At 43.8% G+C, this 20,159-nt stretch overlaps 2 protein-coding genes across 5 annotated transcripts; both read left to right on the top strand.

The window, feature by feature from the left end:
* The first annotated feature begins 1,312 nt into the window (after positions 1 to 1,312).
* On the top strand, positions 1,313 to 8,061 carry LOC310712407 (putative G-protein coupled receptor 33). Of its 3 annotated transcripts, none has more exons than XM_083515439.1 (3): positions 1,313 to 2,105; positions 4,969 to 5,220; positions 6,629 to 8,061. In XM_083515439.1, the coding sequence occupies exons 2-3, from the start codon at positions 5,212 to 5,214 to the stop codon at positions 7,697 to 7,699; spliced, it is 1,080 nt and encodes a 359-aa protein (XP_083371565.1). In that variant the 5' UTR covers positions 1,313 to 2,105; positions 4,969 to 5,211; the 3' UTR covers positions 7,700 to 8,061. The 3 variants fall into 3 exon arrangements, with proteins under 3 accessions (XP_083371565.1, XP_083371566.1, XP_083371564.1); XM_083515440.1 differs by lacking the exon at positions 1,313 to 2,105 and adding an exon at positions 3,388 to 4,221; XM_083515438.1 differs by lacking the exon at positions 1,313 to 2,105 and having other exon boundaries at positions 3,388 to 5,220.
* Positions 8,062 to 9,133: 1,072 nt separating this feature from the next.
* LOC310710499 (putative G-protein coupled receptor 33) lies at positions 9,134 to 19,275 on the top strand. Of its 2 annotated transcripts, none has more exons than XM_083511369.1 (2): positions 9,134 to 11,405; positions 17,807 to 19,275. In XM_083511369.1, the coding sequence occupies exon 2, from the start codon at positions 17,813 to 17,815 to the stop codon at positions 18,872 to 18,874; it is 1,062 nt and encodes a 353-aa protein (XP_083367495.1). In that variant the 5' UTR covers positions 9,134 to 11,405; positions 17,807 to 17,812; the 3' UTR covers positions 18,875 to 19,275. The 2 variants fall into 2 exon arrangements, with proteins under 2 accessions (XP_083367495.1, XP_083367494.1); XM_083511368.1 differs by lacking the exon at positions 9,134 to 11,405 and adding an exon at positions 14,126 to 14,209.
* The last annotated feature ends 884 nt before the right edge of the window (positions 19,276 to 20,159 follow it).

Below are 20,159 nucleotides of genomic sequence, written 5' to 3'. Positions count from 1 at the left end.
ATTTGGAGGGTTCCCGTCCAATCCTGAGCTCAAAACACTCTCTAAGAAAGCCAGGTAGCCAGCAACGGGTTGCTGATTTGCAAAACACCACCATAAAAGGAGAGAGACCAGGTGGGAAGTGGGAGAAGGAGAGCTGGACTTTTTACTCTCTCAATATTAGATAGAATTTTGTGGCATTTGCTTAGTTTATCCTTTGTTTATCCTTTACAGCAGTACCCATGTGATAGCTTCCCAATCATTTCCTAATCAGTCTAGTTAGCAATGTCATTTCCCCGATTTCTCCCTGCCACCTGCCTGCTGCATTTTGGCCTTAGATGATGATGATGTTGATGTTGATGGTGATTATTTAGTTTTGCATTTTATTTACAATTCTATTCTGACTTATGTGCCTTGCCTTTGTTAGTGCTTTGTCATGTGTGTGTAAATGCATCAGGAAGTCTTGCACAAACTCACACAGCCCATTGGATTATGCGCAGGAACAGCCAGCAAACGATCACCATACAAATACTGTGCACCTAAACCATAAAGCTTGGTTTTGTTTTTTAAAATCTTCATGGAACAGACCAGACAGGTGCGCAAGAACTGGCAGGATTTAGCACTCAAGCAACTCCACGGTCTCTTTGTCCCTCTCTCTTACATTTTGAAAAAAGCAATCTTTAAAGTTGTCTAGCACAAAAACCTCTGGACTGACCTGTATGATATTTGGCAGGCTTAAACCCTTCTTGAGGGCTACCATATATCCAAATTTTATCCAGGTAAGAAAAGAAAAAGGGCAAATGGATGTGGCAGTGCAAATGAATGGAACTACAAAAGATGTGGGTTTCTGGATTTCAGTTTGGATTCTGTGTCCAAATCAGGTTGGATCAGGTATGAATCAATCTAATAGGTAGGTCCAGGGGGCTTTCCGTCCTCAGATGTTTCGGGACTCTGACTCCCATCATCTTCCCAACCAGTGGCTGGGGATTATGGGAAATGGAGTCCTACAACTTCTGGGGACCTAACACTGAAGAACTCTGCTCTAGCCCATACAGTGGAACCTCGTGTTATGGACCAGATCCGTTCCGGAGGCCCGTCTGCAACACGAAACTGATGCGAGCTGAAGTGCCGCGTCTGTGCACACATGCGGCGCAATTTTGCTCTTCTGCACATGCGCAAGCAGCAAAACCTGGAAGTAACCCATTCTGGTACTTCCGGGTTGCTGTGGGACACAACACAAAAACATGTAACCTGAAGCGGACGCAACATGAGGTATGACTGTATAATAGACAAGAGTTTTGCCCAATTACTATTGTTACAGTCTCCAAGCAGTGAGAGATTCTGGGGGTTCTAAGTGCTTCTCCAGGGTTTGATTTCCTTGGAATGAAGGTCAGTAGAGATTGTGGTGCCCTTAGGACAGGCATAGGCAACCTCAGCCCTCCAGATGTTTTGGGACTACAACTCCCATCATCCCTAACCACTGGTCCTGTTAGCTAGGGATGATGGGAGTTGTAGTCCCAAAACATCTGGAGGGCCGAGTTTGCCTATGCCTGCTTTAGGATATACAGTTTCTATATTCACATATATACAACCTGAGCATAGGATTTCTGCGAAACTCAAAAGGTGGAGAAGGACATTGGATCATTTGTATTTCCTCCGGTGGATCTCCATGAGCTTTCTTTCTACTTTGATTCCTGCTGGCTTTCCCACTTCCCTTCTTCATCATAATGGGCTGCTATTTCTGGATGGGTTGGGACATGAAAAAGAAAAAGTTCGTGAGGAATGGAAATCCTTACAGAGTCCTGGTAGTTGCTGTGGTGTCATTCTTCATCTGTTATCTCCCTTGCCATCGCTATGAAGTTTCCAAGTTGCTCAAGGGGATGCCTGAAGTTGTGAAAGTGGTTTTTTATTTACTAATTACTGCCCTTGGAGTTTGTTGCAACATCCGTTTTGCCCCCATTCTTTATCTCTTTGCTGGGGAGAACATTCCAGCGGGTCTTCATGATGTCTATTATTGATCTGCTGAGGGAAGATTTTGTGGAAGATCTCAAGATACATGGAGATAACAACCGCACTGGTGAGAACGAGCAACAGCAAGAGACCAACAGCAAGAGCAGATTCAATTGAAGGTGATCTGCCATCTCCCTGTAGAACAGCAAAGGGGGAATCTGTGGCCTTCCAAGTGTTGCTGGATTCCAACTCCCATCAGCTCTAGCGATCATGGCCAGTTGTCATGGATTACGGGGGTAGTAATCCAACAACATCTGGAGTTCTACAGGTTCTCCATCCTGGATTCAGAATCTATCCTGGGCTGTATATATACAGCAATATGTAAAATGACCGAAAGAATCAGAAATCAGGAAGACCAAAATTTTAATGAGGAATGGGAGAAAACCATTGTAAAAAACTAAAATCGTTAGTAGAATTGGAATAGCACATGTAGCTTAATGGTGGATTTTGGACACAATGGAGATGTAAAAGCTTTGGATTATCATATAAGATGCAGGAGGAAATTATTAACAATAGGACCCACAAAGGGGAGGAGGGAAGTCCAGGAGATTCCTTGGAATCTTGTTTTTATGTTGTATGCTGGATATGTGATTGTAAAAATTTAATCCGAAAAATCAAATAAATATCACACACACACACAGAGCGAGCGTGCGCAATATGTTTCCTACAGTTTATGCAAACTTTTTTCCTTATGATCTCCTACAGGGCCATATCGTTGGATGACTATTTATGTATCGAGCAAAAATTGTATAGTGTTTAAATCAAAAAGCAATTTCCATATAACATTAATAATAAAATACCACAGGGAGGGGGAATCAGAGCTAAAAACAAGCAGGCACAATAAAAAATTATCACAGTATAGAAGTTCAGTTTCCAGCAATTAAGTATACTTGTTATGATCAGCATTTTACTGTACGCACTGCCCATATTAAGGTATTTTTATTCAAACTAGGTTTATATTAGAAGAAAGCCATTATTAGTGCTGTGTGTAGTTGTTGTTTATATATCTTTTTAGATGGACCTCTGATTCTTCACTATCAGTTCTTACTTCTCCCACCCTTCCTCCCCTGTTTCCTAATCTCCATCAACAAACCACTTGCCTTTGGGCGGTGACCATCTTGCATGTTTACAGCTCCATGGTATTTCCCAACCTTAATCCAAGAACTTGTGCAGAGGCCACCATGTTAGCCTGTGGCAGGCTTGCAGCAAAAACTGCAAAGAGCTTTGTAAAGCCTGTTGGTGGTTCTTGACTCATTCAGTCCCAGTTTCCAGCTGACATATACTTCCGGGGCCCACCAGAGAGTCCCAAGAACATAAGATGGGCCTGCTGGAGCAGGCTGATGGCCCATCTAGTCCCACATCCTGTCCTCACAGTGGGCAAATCTCACAGTGAGAGCCAGTGTGGTGTAGTGGTTAAGAGCGGTAGTCTCGTAATCTGGTGAACTGGGTTCGCTTCCCCGCTCCTCCACATGCAGCTGCTGGGTGACCTTGGGCCAGTCACACTTCTTTGAAGTCTCTCAGCCCCACTCACCTCACAGAGTGTTTGTTGTGGGGGAGGAAGGGAAAGGAGAATGGTAGCCGCTTTGAGACTCCTTCGGGTAGTGATAAAGCGGGATATCAAATCCAAACTCTTCTTCTTCAAATGGATGCTTGTGGGAAACCTGCAAGCAGGATTTGAGCACAAGAACATCCAATCCTGCTGTGGTTCCCAGCTACTGGGATTCAGATGCATTACTGCCTCCAACTGTGGAGGGAGAGGATAGCCATCATGGCTAGTAGCCCTCTCCTCCATGGATTTGTCTAATTTGGTTTTATGGTCATCCAAAATATGACGGCCAGTACTGCCTTCTATGGGGGTGAGTGTTAGTTTCTGTTTTGCCACTGAGCAGCTGCTTGGAGTCACAGGACTCTGTTTACATTCCAGAGACAGTCCAGGCTATTGGAAGTCTCACGGGAGACTAGAGACGGATGTGACGTTACTGGTTTCCTGTTTCCTTTGTTCCGGTTGCTCTCTGCTTTCCTAGAGACAGGATGTGTTTTTTGTCTGCATAGTTAGGATAATAAAACTCTTTGCAGTGTAGCCCAAACTTCTCGTCTCTTTCCTGTGCTGGAAACTCTGCTGAATGGAACATGCCTTGGAGCCTCATCAAAGGCTCAGGTCGTTAAACACGCCGGGAGGCGATTCCAAAGGACTCGGGGGAAGAAAATCAGCTTGGCTGAGTGGAGATTCCGACAGTGAGTTCCATAACCAAACTATTCACTGATTCCTCACACTTCTCCTTTAATGTGGCATTCAGATAGTCACAGTGAAAGCCATAACCCAGTGAAAGAGCACTGGCTCTGAGTGCAGAATGCACCAAGTTCAATTTCCACCATCTCCAAGTAGAGAAGGGAGGGACCCCTCTCTGAACGCCTGGAATGTCAATGTAGGCAGACCTAGATCATTTACTTATTTATAATTTACTTATGAAGTGCAAATGCCTAGAAATGGAGGGGGGAATGGGGCATGTCTGATGATGTTCATTGTTGTGTCATTCTACAGCCCCCGTTATGAATGAAATTAAGCATAATGTAGTTGAATATCAAGTTGAAAAGTGTGGCGGGTTCTTATCCAAGAGATGTTTGCAGATGATGCAGACTTGACAGCGCACTCCGAAGAAGCCCTACTCATCTACCATTTTGCCCAAGCCTGCAGGGAGTTTTCATATAATTTAACAGAAAAACACACCAGATGGAGAGGAATTTCATTCCTCACAATTTACAGGCCTGTCCATTCACAGTGCTCCTCCTATCTGGCCTTCCATAGTTCAGTGATGGGCAGGATTGTGTCTCAATCATAATGTTTCCTCCACTAACTAGAATTTCCCCATATTGCAATCCATGCAGAATCACATTATGTTCACTCTTTGCAGTTCACCTCCCAGTGGTTGGTGGGTTTCCCCCCACAATCCAAATGGGCTGACAGTGTCTCTGTTTTCGCAGAATATTATCAGAAGAAAGCACATGGCTGTTCCTTGAAGTCAGAGGAGTGAAGGAGTTCATTCAGGAAACTAAGCATGACACAATGCTAGTAGTTACAGAGAATTCATTTTTAAGATAAATCGGTGCTTCATATTTCACAACTTAAAGACATTGCACCCTACAATGCCTTTATCATTTCATCTTTGAAAGCAGAACAAGGCAGCAGAAAGCTTTGAGGACCAGTCTTTTTAGAACAGAGGATTGATGCATCAGGTGAGTGAGGCATACTCAGCAGTATGTGGAGTGTTTGTGTGAACTTTTCTGCCTGTCCAGCACACTTCCACGGTGCGATAAATCTGCTTCCAGGCAGCTCTCCTAGACTCTGTTCCCAACTTGAGATGCAGAAAAGTGGAAGAGAGGACATCAGTGCTGCAGGTAATATGAGGGTCTGTTGGCTAGAGATCTGAATTGCAGATGATTTAGCATTCTAGGATTTCATCCCTCGGGGGGGGGGGGAGAGAAACTTTGCTACAGGGATGGGAAACCCATGGCCCTCCATATGTTGTGGGATGTTGTGAGATCCCGGCTCCCCCCATCAGGCCCAACCAGCATGACCAGTGCAATGTCATACTGCTTTAAATAGCCATGGCTCCCCTCAAAGCATCCTGAGAAATGTTTGCTTGAGGTTGCTGAGAGTTGTTAGGAAAGCTCCCCTATATATGTAGGAGCAGGGCTCTTCAGGCCCCCTGTGGACCTCCAGGCATCTCTATGGGGCCCTTGGAACTCTCCCCAGGCCACCCCTCACTGGTCCTACTTCACACCTCAGGTATTTTTGCTTGGCTGGAATGTGTCCTTGAACTTTGCCACCCTTTCATCTCCTTTGGATGGAAGGGCAGGATATAAGACCTCTTGCCTGCCTGTAAGGAGCATAGTGAAAGGTGTGTGGGTGTGGGTGCTTACTGCACAAAAGTATAATTAGCGCCTGTTTTGCCACACACTTGTGCCTTTGGCCCTGGCCACCACTCACATGGGTCTTGGAAAGTTGCCCAGAAGGGAATGCAGTCCTGAGGCTGAAAAGATTCCCACACCTCTGGTTTGAGGTGTCTTGAGACTATTGGTTGGTTCTAATGAGCATCAAAATTATTTTGAGCTTAGAATGTGAAGTCCATTAGCTCAGAAGTGCAGGGGAACCAATTGTTTCTCCAGATATCTCCATGTTATGGCTTGGTCTCTCCCACAAATGTGAGACGACTCTGGCTGTTAATTATTTCAGATTTATTGTTAAAACAGCAAACGAGGACAGAGCCCAGACTGAGCTCCTCCCCCTTCCCCAGCATAGAAGCCCCCACCTTCTCTTTGGGTATCTTTCACGCGTCTCAGCCACTTTTGAGATCTTACGAGATTTGGGAGAGAATGTTTTCTGCATTCCAACATCTGGCTCACTATCGGAGCTCTCACACAGCTGTCTGTCCCTCTGGTCCTGTTTCCCCCCTCCCCTTTGCTCAGAGATTACAGCTGCTCTCCCCCTCCTCTCTGCTTTCCGCTGCTAACTGTTCTCTCCCTGTCAGCATCTGAGCTTCGCTGACACCCCAGAAGTTCTCAGCCTCTTTGCATCTTATATTCTTTTCTTTCTTACATTTCTTCTTCCCTTCATCTGCCTCTCTTCTCCATCTTCTTACAGGATCTCATGGAAAAAGACAACATGGCCAGACCAACAGGAATGAACCTCAGCCAAGCTGGCCCAACAGATGAACCTCCCCTGAGTTGGGGCCTTGCTAGCATCATCTTGGTATCCTTCCTGGTGGGCGCAGCCATGAATGGGCACATCTTCTGGTTACTTTGTGTGAAGATGAAGAGGACAGTGAATACCATCTGGTTCCTTCACCTCACTCTGTCCTACTTGGTTTCTTGTTCCTGTCTGCCTTTTTTTGTTGTCCAGGATGTCCTCAATTTCCACTGGGTCTTTGGCCCATTCTTGTGCAGGGCGGTCAACTTCTGCATCGCTGTAGGTATGCTCACCCCAGTCTTTTTGCTCACCATCATCAGCCTGGACCGCTACTTGATAACCTGCCATCCGGTTTGGTCCCGACGGAACCGCACAAAACCCCGAGCAAGGAGAGTGCTTGCAGGAGTATGGACCCTTTCCGTGGTCATGTCCATTCCCTATCTGGTTTCCTATGTGATTAAAGATGACAAAAAAGAGGTTTGCATGAAAAATTTTGCTTTCTTTATCACCGAGGATAAGGACAAAGCAGAGGCTCTGCACTACAAAATTGATTTGGCAGTCTTTGTGGTTCGGCTTCTGCTCACCTTCTTGTTCCCCTTCTTCATCATTGTGGGCTGCTATCATTGGATGTGTCAGGAAATAAAGAAGAAAAAACTGGCAAGGAGGGCTGGGAAGCCTTTCCAAGTCCTTGTGGTTTCTGTGGCTTGCTTCTTCATCTTCAGGCTTCCCTTCTACCTCTATTATGCTCTCTCGCTGTTTCATAAAGACCAGAGAACAGCAGTAGAAGTCCTGCGGATCATTTTCAGCATTAGCCTCTGTTTGAATATCTGCCTCACCCCAATTCTCTATCTCTTCGTTGGGGAGAAATTCAAGCAAGTTTTCAGGACATCCACTGTTGTTTTGCTAAAGAAAGGTTTCATCATGCCGATAGAGGATACAAATGCTGGCGAAGAGTCCGGCCACATGAATGATGGCAGCAGCATGAAGATGATGCCAGTTCAATGGAATAATCTAGCATCTCCTTGAAGAAGCTGCCATAGGGAGAAAAGCAGCCGTTTCTATGAACAGTTATACACCCGCCTCATTAATTACAATCGATTAGGAGTAGCAGTGAGGTGCCCTCCCTCTAGATATTGTTGGGCTGAAGGACTGAAAGGAGCTGGAACTCAGCAATAGCAACTTGGATGCACCATGTTGGCTGCTGATAAAAGATGTGGTTGTCAATACACACTATTGCCCATACAGGCTAGGGCTGAAGGGCACTGCAGAGCAGCAACATCTTGAGGTTACAGACGTTGACTGTATATTAAAGATGTGGGTGTCGACTCAGAAAACGCCTGTGCTTTGCTTTCCCATTTATTCAATAAAGGTAAACAAGCTCTAGTTGTTACACTGGGGTATTCCTGCTTTACACATATATAGATTTTGTTGGCAGAGTAGCTAATTTGCAGCTAGGAAGCCCAATCCCGTGCAGGACTGACTGTTTTCTTGAAATTAAAGTAACTCGTCAAGATATTCAAAAGCTTTTACTTGGAGAACATATAGCTAAATAAGAATATCTGCAAAGTATTTACATTTACCGTATTGGCCCGAATATAAACCACACTCTCCCCCCCCCCCCAATTCTGACTGTGAAAAGTTAAAGTGTGACTTATATTTGGAGCAGAGTGCTGGCACAGACTTGGGGAGCAGGGAGCTAAGCGCCCCCCGCCCCCCCTTTCCAGTACAGTGGTACCTCGGTTTACAGGCGCTTCAGGTTATAGGCACTTCAGGTTACAGACGCTTCAGGTTACAGGCTCTGCTAACCTAGAAATAGTACCTTGGGTTAAGAACTTTGCTTCAGGATGAGAACAGAAATCGTGCAGTGGTGGTGTGGCATTAGCTAAAGTGGTGCTTCAGGTTAAGAACAGTTTCAGGTTAAGAACGGACTTCCAGAACGAATTAGGTTCTTAACCAAAGGTACAACTGTACTTGCACTCAGTCTTCTGGATATGTTACCCAGCTCGGCCATGTAACAACAACAACTTATTATTTGTACCCCGCCCATCTGGCTGGGTTTCTCTAGCCACTCTGGGCGGCTTCCAACAAATATTAAAAATACCACACATTAAAAACTTCCCAGAACAGGGCTGCCTTCAGATGTCTTCTAAATGTCAGGTAGTTGTTTATCTCTTTGACATCTGATGGGAGGGTGTTCCACAGGGCGGGCACCACTACTGAGAAGGCCCTCTGCCTGGTTCCCTGTAGCTTTGCTTCTCGCAGTGAGGGAACTGCCAGAAGGCCCTCGGTGCTGGACATCAGTCCGGACAAAACAATGGGGGTGGAGACGCTTCTTCAGGTATACTGGGCCAAGGCCATTTAGGGCTTTAAAGGTCAACACCAACACTTTTAATTGTGCTCGGAAACGTACTGGGAGCCAATGTAGGTCTTTCAAGACTGGTGTTATGTGGTCTTGGGGGCTGCCCCAGTGACCAGTCTAGCTGCTGCATTCTGGATTAGTTGTAGTTTCCGGGTCACCTTCAAAGGTAGCCCCACGTAGAGTACATTGCAGTAGTCCAAGCGGGAGAGCATGCACCACTCTGGCGAGACAGACGTTGTAAGGGAGCAGGCCCTGCAGTCCTCACCACAGCCGATGTAGTTCCTTATGAGAGGTTTCCGCTTTTTTCTCCCAGCAGACTTCTCCTGACTGGACTTCTAGATTTCACAGGGAAAAGTTAGCACTCGGCTCTATTGCATTTAGAAAGAGAGTTATCTAACACTGTCTCTTATTTGGTGTTCCTGGAGATGCAACCATTACAAGTCACTTACACACAAAACAAAATGGAGAATGTAATAAGGTACCTCCCATGTGACTAGAGTTAACCAAATACACAAGAGTTACTTGGGAACCTTTCAGAATTAAATGCACAGTAACACATTTAAGCAATCCCAATTTCAGTAAATCAAATCTCTATACTTAAGAGTTTTGCACATTCATTCATTGTTAAACTTTGTAGCACCTGTATTCATTATTGCTAAGAACAAGAGTTTATAAAGCAGGTATAGTTTTTCAGTGCTATACAATTATTATTTTTTAAGGCGGTCCTAATCGACAGGCTTAACAATCACAACACAAGAGGGGATGAGGAGGAAATTCTATTTCCACTCTATGGTAGGGATGAGTTAGCCATATCCGAAATCCCCCAAAAAGATGACTCAGGTGGTTTGTCCTGGGGAGGAGCTAAGGGTGGCATGGGTAAAGCCTTGGCCAATTGTCAATGGGGATGGCTTGGTTTATAAGCCTGCTCCTCCCCAACCTTTCCCCCCTTTGTCCTTTGGTGCCCTCCCTCCATCCTTCAACAGTATGGGCTCTATTAGGACGCGGTGGCGCTGTGGTGTAAACCACTGAGCCTTGGGCTTGCTGATCAGAAGGTTGGCAGTTTGAATCCCCGTGATGGGGTGAGCTCCCATTGCCCAGTCCCAGCTCCTGCCAACCTAGCAGTTCAAAAGCATGTCAAAGTAGATAAATAGGTACCGCTCCGGCGGGAAGATAAATGGTGTTTCCGTGTGCTGCTCTGGTTTGCCAGAAGCGGCTTAGTCATGCTGGCCACATGACCCGAAAGCTGTCTGCGGAGAAACGCTGGCTCCCTCAGCCTATAGAGCGAGATGAGCACCGCAACCCCAGAGTCGTTCACGAATGGACTCAACTGTCAGGGGTCCTTTACCTTACCTTTACCTTTTAAAGGGGTTGTGTAGGAATATTTTGGATAGCCCCCGATTGGCTTGAGACTCTTCATTTTTGCCTTCCTCATGGAATCACAGAATTGTAGAGCTGTAAGGGACCCCGAGGGTCATCTAGTCCAACCCCCTGCAATGCAGGAATCTCAGTGAAAGCATCCATGACAGATGGCCACCCTCATGTTGTAGGGAGTATTATGTTCGGAGTGGCATTTTCATTTGGTTTAATCTGTCTTCTAGTCTGAGCTAGATCTTGTGGGGAGATTCTTGTGGCTTTGCAGGGTAACAACACTGTTTGTCACCCTACACCGCATTTGCTTTGTGCGTTATTTGGGGTGCCCTATAGGTGGAATGTGCATGCCATGCTAAATGCTGAACAGGTGAGGTGACAACAGACATGTCTCGTTCACAGACCCAAGGCCCTGAGAGCAGGGAGGAAGGCCTTGTTTTCCCCCCGTCTTTGCTGTGGGGACACAAAACAAGTTAGTCACCTGACCATTCTTTAAGGGTATTTAGGAGGTAGTCAAAGTAGAGAGGAGCAGCTGTTTTCATGGAGTTAGAATAGCAAATTGCACGATTTTTTTTCTGCAGAGATCACAAGTGGTTTTCACATCACAGACATGAACGGGTATTTCTTATGCAGGTGCTGCTGCTGAGGAAGGAAATGCAGAACCAACATAGCAAGCCGCAGCCTTCAGTACATTTAATTTACTGATCTCAAAATCTGAAAAAAGGAAGGAAATAAGCAAAATACAATTAAAACCCCCATTAATATGAAGAATGAAGAATTTGAACCCATCACCAGGGAACATTGAATGCCCTTCTCAAGACATGTTGATATTTATAGAGATTGTTGTGAAACACAAGCTTTAGTTTAGTACAAAATGTGTTTATGTCCAAAGGTGTGAAATTAGTTATTGTGGTCTGAGATCATAAAAAAGGCTTAGAGAATTGCTCCTCTGGCTCATCTTCTCTGAATCAGCCTGAAAGAAGGACTCAGTACCTCTCTGGGAGAGTAAGTATCACATCTGGTGACTATAACCCGTCTTGGCTAAGAAAACTATTTTTTTTTGTTTCGTATTTTAAAATAAATCCATTGCATGGCATTCAACTAAGTTTTACTCAGAGTAGACTCATTGAACTTAATCATGCCCATTAACTTCAGTAGGTCTATTCCGATCATGTCCATTAATTTAAATGAGTCTATTCTGAGTATGACTATTTTTGAACTGTAATCGTAAGATTGCAAAGGGGGAAAGGTCCCAAAGGAGTTCATTCCTTCTGGACTCAAGGCAGCATGGTAGAAGTGAAGGCAGTATAGAAAGAATGGGGAAATGTTAAAGAGTATCTGGAAAAGTATTATAATAATAATAAAAAAATTCCTGGCAGAAATAGAATGATCCTTGTAAAACAACAAATATAATGTTTTTTTGGTATCTGAGGAAAACAAAGAAAGCAATACAATAATTTGGAACTGTGTGTGAAAAATTAGTAGAAATAATAACACAATGCGTCTAATCAGAAGTCAGGTGTGTTTATTATATTTTGTTTTCTTCTCTCTCTCTCTGTCTCTCTCTCTTCTCTTTTTTGTACCTCTTTCTTTGGTCTTTTCTTCTTTGACCTACTGGAAAGAAATAAAGAGATAAAACTTAAATATGAAAACTCGAGTGAGTTAAAAGTGATGTTTTGTAATTCTTCAACTATTGCTTATTTATTGTTAAAATTGGTCAATTGTAATGAACTGATGTAATAGTTATTGCGGGTCCCACCCTTTGTTATTGTTGAACTCTAAATAAAATATCATTTTATACAAAGAAGAAGAAGAAGAAAGAAGTGAAGGCAGTGCTTATCCATTTCCTGTTTTGTTTTTGTTTTGTTTTTTACAATTTGGAAACTTGGGGGAGGGAGACATGATTGTGGGTACATGACTAAATTGAAGGACTGTTGCTCAGTGTTCAAGCATCTGTTTTGCAGGTAGAAGGCTCTATCCTCAGCACCTCCTAGTAGGATTGGGACTGTCTCCTTGTCTGAGACACTGGCAGTCAGTGTAGACCACTGGTGCGCCACACTCTGAGCATTCATTTTCTTTCTTTTTTGTAATGTAAGTATTTAGCTTTCCTAGAAAGGAAGTTATGAGACAAAATGTGCAGCTAACTTCTAAGCAATCTCTGTGAGTTCAGAGGAAGAAGAAGAAGAAGAAGAAGAAGAGGAAGAAGAAGAAGAAGAAGAAGAAGAAGAAGAAGAAGAAGAGTATTAGTAGTAGTAGTAGTTCGGATTTGATATCGCGCTTTATCACTACCCAAATATAGCTGTCAACTTACAGATTTGAAAATAAGGGACCAGCAGCCAAAATAAGGGATTTTAGTCAACCAGCTGAAATACGAAGTTAAAAGGGACCAGATAATTTTGGAGAGCAGCGCCAGTTTTTAGCCCTTCGTTTCCAGAGGTTGCTGCTCAAGACACCAGCCGATGAAACACTGCAATTAAATGACTACAAGCAGCAACCACTTTTCGCGCAAAACGAAGTCCAAGCTACGAAGATGCTGCTGCAGTTCTGTATTTTTCTCTTGTGCTCCATCTGCAGCTCTCAGTTCCATCAGGTGGGGCGGGGGGAAGGGGGGGGATAGCGCCTGAAGTAAACCCGCAGATCAGACCATCTGTGCTAGTCTACCACTACAAATCTATGGGAGAAGCACTTGCAGTCCTTCCTCCACTTTCCCCCTCTATGGTTAGCCCTTGGAACACCTGCACACGCCTCCGCCTTCCCTCCTCCTCCTCTCTCTGAACTGCTTTCTCTCTGGTTGCCCTCGCTCTCCTCTCAAGGCTCCTCAGCAATTCATAGGCCATGCCAGGCTGCCCATCTCATCCGGGTCCTTCGGTGGCACAGCCGCAGTATGGCCTAGCGGGAGCAGCGGCAATGCGCAGAGGGGAGGCCCCAGGCAGACACGCTCAGTTTGGCAGCTGCAAGGAGGATGGCGGCAGAAGGGTCCTGGTGGGTAGGGGCTCCCAGGGGCTGAGGCTGGTGAGAGGAGGCAGAGGGGGGCAGGCCGGGCAGCCAAGCAATACAGTTGGAGCCTCCCTCCTCCCTGGCTGGCAGGGAGGGAGGGAGAGGAGCTGCTTCCTTTGAAACCCGGGAAATTTAAGGGACATCCATCAATAAGGGACAGCAGTGGGACATGGCTCTGGGATAAGGGACTGTCCCTCCAAATAAGGGACGCTTGACAGCTATGTACCCCAAGGAGTCTCAAAGTGGCTAACAATCTCCTTTCCCTTCCTTCCCCACAACAAACACTCTGTGAGGTGAGTGAGGCTGAGAGACTTCAAAGAAGTGTGACTGGCCCAAGGAGGAGGAGGGAATTGAACCCGGTTCACCAGATTATGAGTCTACCGCTCCTAACCACTACACCACCACGCGGTTTGACCACCTTGTATATTTTTCCTGGTACTGAGGAATGCTCCCTGTTGTTATTAGACAGCAACAGCATCAGTATATTTATGTGTGCTTGTGCCTACGCCCCATAGCAGCTATTTTGGGACTGGTGCCCTCAAGCATGTGTAGCAAATCTTTAGAAGTCTGCTATAAGGAACTGAAAACAAGGAAGTGCAGTTTGCAAAGAGTCTATTCGCACGGAGAATTCATGGGAAGTTCAGGCCTTGCGTTCCCACCACCCAACCCTCAACCTATACTAAAAATACATCACACTCTATTTCTTCGCATTTGTTTATAGTTATCCACTTGAGCCTGGAAAGCAGAAGCAAATCATAGAACGCTTGGAGGACAGCCTTTTCTAGAGGATCAAAGAGGATCAAAGGCACTAAGTGAGTAGGATGTTCCTCAAGGACTTGCTGTGGGGCGGTGGGAGAAAGAGAAGAGCTGGTCAGAAGCCAACTGGCTAAGGTTCTATTCGTCACTGTAGACAGGTAAGGTCTCATGGTGGAGAAAAGAGGGGATGGCAAGGATCCATGTCAGGGGTGGCAAAGTGATTGAACCTCTCAGAAGAGAGTTTTTCCAGCATCACCACCACCCCGTCCTCACACTAATTGTTGTGTTTTTATGCAATCTTTTATCATTCAAGGAAGTGGAGCAGGCATGACAGATTCTGGATAATTTGCTAAAAGGAACTGAGAATCAGGAAGTGGGTTTTACGGAAAATCTATTTCGTGAAGTGGTTTAATTTGCACCCACACTGAAATACCCCGTATTCTCTAAGCATCCCCCCCCCATTGGTCCTGACAGTTCGGATGACAACGACTTCTAGAAAAGAAGATTGAAGGTATCAAGTGAGTGGAGCTCTCAGGCTAGGTGCCATGGAGAAGGAATAGTTGGATAGCAATAGCAGCCAGTTCAGCATGAGGTGGGAATCAGAATGCCAAAATTCTGGGCCATGGCAGTTCTACTACCTGGATGAGTTCTGGATGATTGGAGATTCAGCAGTCCTGGGTTTTAGAGGCTACATCAGGCAATGCAAGCACCAGGTATGGCTGAATCACAACTCCCATCCCCCCTGATCATTGACCATGGTGGCTGGGGCTGATGGGAGTTGGAGTTCCACAACATCTGGGCTACTGAATCCGCAGCTCTGTTGTGGTGGACACAAGACTGCATTGCTGTAATTTGTTGTTGAGCAAGGATATTATGTCCTGTGGGGTGGGGGAGGAAGCATGGAAAGTTGAGAGCCAGCTAAAATCGAGTGAGGTCTTTGGAGATAAAATTGGAGAAATCACATGGGGGGAAAATAGAGAGGAGAGAATTGGAAATTCATCTACCGCTGTTCTATCGACACCTGTCCACATTCAGGGACCCAATGTATCTTTGAATAGGCTACCATGTGCTGGAAGCAAACACAGGAAAGGGTTGCAACCTTTGTGTCTTGTTTATGGGTACAGATTGAGAAGAAATTTTATTCTTCAGCAAAACTAGCAAAAATGTATAGAAATAGATCACCCATTTGCTGGAGATGTAAAAAAGAAATGGGGTCTTCCTTGCACATGTGGTGGAATTGTGTAATCATCGGAGAATTCTGGAATAACATCTATGATGAACTTAAAAAAAAATATTTAAATTCAATTTCAAAAAGAGACCAGAAGCCTTCCTTCTAGGTATATTGCCAGTAGAAATAAGAAAAAAACATAAGACCATTGTTCATGGATGCCCCAACAGCAGCCAGAATATTAGTGGCAAGAAACTGGAAGAACAAAACAATACCTACAATAGCAGAGTGGCAAGCCCTAATGATTGAATACCTCCAGCTGGCAAAGATGACAGGAAGAGTAAGAAGTCATCTGAAACAGAGAGTCTATAAGGAATGGAGAATATTTAAAGAATATTTTAAAAACTATTGTATGAACAAGAATCTCTTGGCAGAATTAGAGTGATTCTTGCAAAATAAAAAGTGTAAATGACATTTTGTGTGGACATGTGAAGATAAACTAGCGTAATACGAGACTGTATGGTACAAAGGAAAGAATAGATATCGTAAATGAGAATATTTGGAAGTCTTTTTTTAGTTCATTTCTAGAAACCTTTCCTGTTCTTTTGTGAATTTGTATTTATATGAATTTAAGTGTTAATATGTTACTGTATTTATGCAGAAGAAATGTATAATGCCTTATATCTCTTTGTCCCTTTTCTTTCTTCTTTCCTTTTTCTGTTTCTATACTAAATGTTGTTATGTATTTATATTTTTAATCTAAACCAATAAAGATTATTGAGAAGAAATTTTATTCATTTCCCATTTAAAGAAAAAACAAACAAAAGTAATTTGCACTTTCCAAAAAGATACATGAACTGAAAGACATCCTTTGAAATTTCCACTCTTCTGAATTTTGCGATGCAGTTCTGGAGCCAAGCAATGTGACTAAAAATCCACAGTCCAGTGTGAAATGTGCATGCAAATGCCGAATCAGGGAAATAACAAACATTATAATGGGGAACAATGGTTTGCAACAATTCGTATATTAGGGGAAACTGCATGCAAAAATTGGTATGTTAGGTGAAATTTGTATAAAATGAAGATGATTTTTCATAAAGGCTTTCTTTCTTTTTTGAGTTGCAGACTAATACGGTAATGTGGGGAACTGAATTTAGGATTGCAAAAATGAGAAAAAATGAAACTGACATACTAACACCCTCACTTGTGGGTAACAACACACATTCTTAAACTTAAGGCATGCAATAACCAAGGCGGGTGAATCTTTCAGTTTCTGTTTATCTCATTTTCTCATTTTTCCAGTCTTAATGCTTTACATTTCTGCATCCGTTTGCGATTGTTATTGCAAATACTTTTAAAAACATTCTTCATGAAAATTGATCAGTATTTTAGTGTGAATTTCTCCCGATAAATTCATCTCTGAATACAGTTTTGTCTAATGTACATTTTAAGCATTTCCCCCCTTGATCAGAACTATAATGTCCAGATAAAGGGAAGTAACAGTATCACTCTATTCTGCCTTGGTCATACCACATCTGGAGTATTGTGTCCAGCTCTGTGCATCACAATTTAATTTAAGAAGGAAATTGAAAAGCTGGAACGTGTGCAGAGGAGGGTGACCAAGATGATCAAGGGTCTGGAAACCAAGCCTTACGGAGAATGACTTAGGGAGCCGGGTATGTTTAGCTTGGAAAAGAGGAGACAGAGAGGAAAGATGATTGGCATCTTCAAGTATCTAAAGGGCCGACATATGGAAGCTAGAGAAAGCTTATTTTCTCCTGCTCTGGAGTGTAGGATCCAAACCAATGGCTTCAAGTTAAAAGAAAGGAGATTCTGACTAAACATCAGGAGAACTTTATGGCAGCAAGTGCTGTTTGATTGTGGATCGGTCTCCCTTGGGAGGTTGTGAACTCTCCTTCACTGGAGGCTTTTAAGCAGAGGTTGGATGGTTGTCTTGGGTGCTTTAGTTGATATCCCTGCATTTCAGGGGGTTGGACTAGATGACCCTTGGGGTTCATTCCAACTGTAAAATATATGATTCTATGATAAAGCAGGCAGCAGATCTTTCAGAACTCATAGCCAAGATGGTCTCAATCAAATTTTTCTCCTATCCCTATTCCTCCAAATGTAACATTGCTTGTCATCATGAACATTTCTGTTTTCAACTCCTCCTGGGAGACCTTGTGGTTCTCGATTCAATTTTTAAAAGCTATGCAACAATTGGAGAAAATGAGTTGGAACACATGGGGACTAATGTCTTTATATTTCTCTTTTTGTGGGCTGCCTGTTTCCACTCCAAAAAATTACCCACCTGACTAGTTAATTTAATTTCCAGCTGTCTACAAGTTATGTCCAACATCGTAATCCTAGGGCATAATGTTTTCAATTTCCATATCAACAAAAAACTGTTAAGGATGTTTCTTCTTGTTGCCTTGTTCCCCTCCTCTGCTATTAACTCAGCCTACTGCTTTCTATCTTCCTCCAGGGCTTCATGGAAACAACCACAGTGGCCTTCATCTTGGAGAATGCATCAACAGTACGAACAAATGCCAACCATTCCTTGGTAGCCATAAGGCCCATGAACTTAACCATCGCCTGCCTTATCTCATTGTCTTTCCTGGTGGGGACAGCTGTGAACGGGCTCTTTCTCTGGGTGCTGGGTGTGAAGATGAAGAGATCAGTGAACACCCTCTGGTTCCTCCACCTGATTCTCACCCACTTAATCTCCTCTTGGAACATGCCATTCTATGTTGCCTACATTCTTCTTGGTTTCCACTGGGCCTTTGGCACAGTTACCTGCAAGATCATGAACTCGTTGGGTTCTCTGGGGATGTTCAACACTGTTTTTCTTCTCACCATTGTCAATCTGGACCGCTACCTCCTCACCTGCCACCCCATCTGGTCCCAGCATAACCGCACAATCTCTCGAGCACACAGACTGGTCATAGGAGTTTGGCTTGTGTCCTTAGCCCTGAGTGCCCCTTACTTAGCTTTCCGGGAAACACGAGAGGTAGAGAATGGCAGGCTTGTGTGTGACAATAACTATGCTTTTTCAAATGACTGGGATGATGAGAAGACGAAAGACCTAAGGTATCGTGTTCATTTTGCTTTCTTTGTGACTCGGTTTCTCTTGGCCTTCCTGGTTCCCTTCATGATCATCATGGGCTGCTCTTATTGTATAGGCCAGGAAATGAAGAAGAAAAGGTTGGTGAGGAGAACTAAGAAACCTTTCAGAATCCTTGTGGCTTCTGTGGCATCATTCTTCATCTCCTGGCTTCCTTATCACCTCTACCAGGCTTCAGTGCTCCTTGAGGGATCTGGAATGGTGGGAAATGTACTGATGCCAATCTTCATCACTGGAGCCTGTTTCAATTTTTGTTTCACACCCATCCTTTACATCTTCGTTGGGGAGAAATTCCAGCAGGTCTTTAAGACATCGATTCTTGCTCTAGCTCAGAAAGCTTTTCTAGATGAACCCATCACATCTGCCTACAATATAAATTTGACAGAAGCGGTGGGGAAGGAAACCATTGACAGGAACAGCTTGGTCTGACGGTGACTTAAGACAATAATCTGCCCAGATTCCTGAGGAAGTAACCTTGGGGCTGTACAGACTCTTCCCAGTCTTTTCCCTCTTCTCTTCTCCCTGTGACCGCTCATTGCTGTCCCACCACCAATCCCTGGACTCTGAGCCTTCTTCTCTTGGGGGTTCCCCAGCTGATTCCTTCTACCATTCCTTTGCGGCCAACCAGTCCATGACATTTGGCTATACTCAAACATATTTCATATCAGCATCAGTTTCATCTGGACCCGTTTGAACATTTGGATGACTTATATTAAGTTTTTCCTTTAATTTAGGATCCATGCACTGATTGTGGCTTACTATCATTATTAGCATTATTTGTGTATTATTTTTCTTTCTAGTTTTCATTTAATTTTATTCTTCCCCTTTCTCCCCCCCCCCCGTTCCTTCTTTTTGTTAAATTTCAAAAAATAAAATAAAAAATTCAAGTTAAAAATTATGGGATGCTCTCCCCACAGTAAAACGCATCTGTCTCTCTCATTATTAATTTTCAGGAGGAATTTTAAAATGTTCCTGTTCAGCCATGCATTTGATGTCTGAAACATACTGTGCCTTCCTGCCATCTTTGAAATAATAAACTGTTAGATAAAAGGGCTGTTAATGTTTTCATTGCTTTAAATATTTTTTTAAACATTTTAAAAATCGTATTATTTTATTACTTTGGTGTTTGCCACCCTGGGCTCTTTTGAAGGAAGAGCAGGATAGAAATTACATACAGAAATAAACACATACATGATAGTGAACTTCAGTGTTGTTTTTGTGCTTCTGGGATTTGTTAAACAGGCTGGATACTGTTAATGTGCCTGCTTGTCCACCAGGTTTCTTGTACGCACAGCAACCCAGGTCATAAGGGGGGCCGGGGTGTGTGTGTGTGTGTGTGTGTGTGTGTGTGTTGCCGTGATTTTTAGGAAGTCACTAGTTTACACTGGGCGTCCTATTGGGAAGACCCAGTTCTCTGAGTGCATGTTCTGGAAGTTGGGCAATAGGGGCAGTACAGGATTCCTTCTGGTGTACCGACCTCCCTGCCAAGGATTCCTTGCCTGAGCAGGCACTGAAATTTGTGGGTGCCCGTGTACCTGTAAAAAAAATCAAAAGCTCCTGGAACACAGTGTATGACGAGCTTAAAAAAATGTTTAAGTATAACTTTATGAAAAATACAGAAGCTTTTCTACTAGGGATAACGGACGCAGATATAGCAAGAGAAGATCAGAAAATATTCCTCTATGTCACAAGAGTGGCAAGGATCCTAATTGCT

This window comes from Podarcis liolepis (assembly GCF_965112155.1).
Source record: "Podarcis liolepis genome assembly, chromosome: 7".
NCBI classification, from domain to species: Eukaryota; Metazoa; Chordata; class Lepidosauria; order Squamata; family Lacertidae; genus Podarcis; species Podarcis liolepis.
Note: the sequence above shows the minus strand (reverse complement) of the source record. Positions and strands in the feature narration are given on the sequence as shown.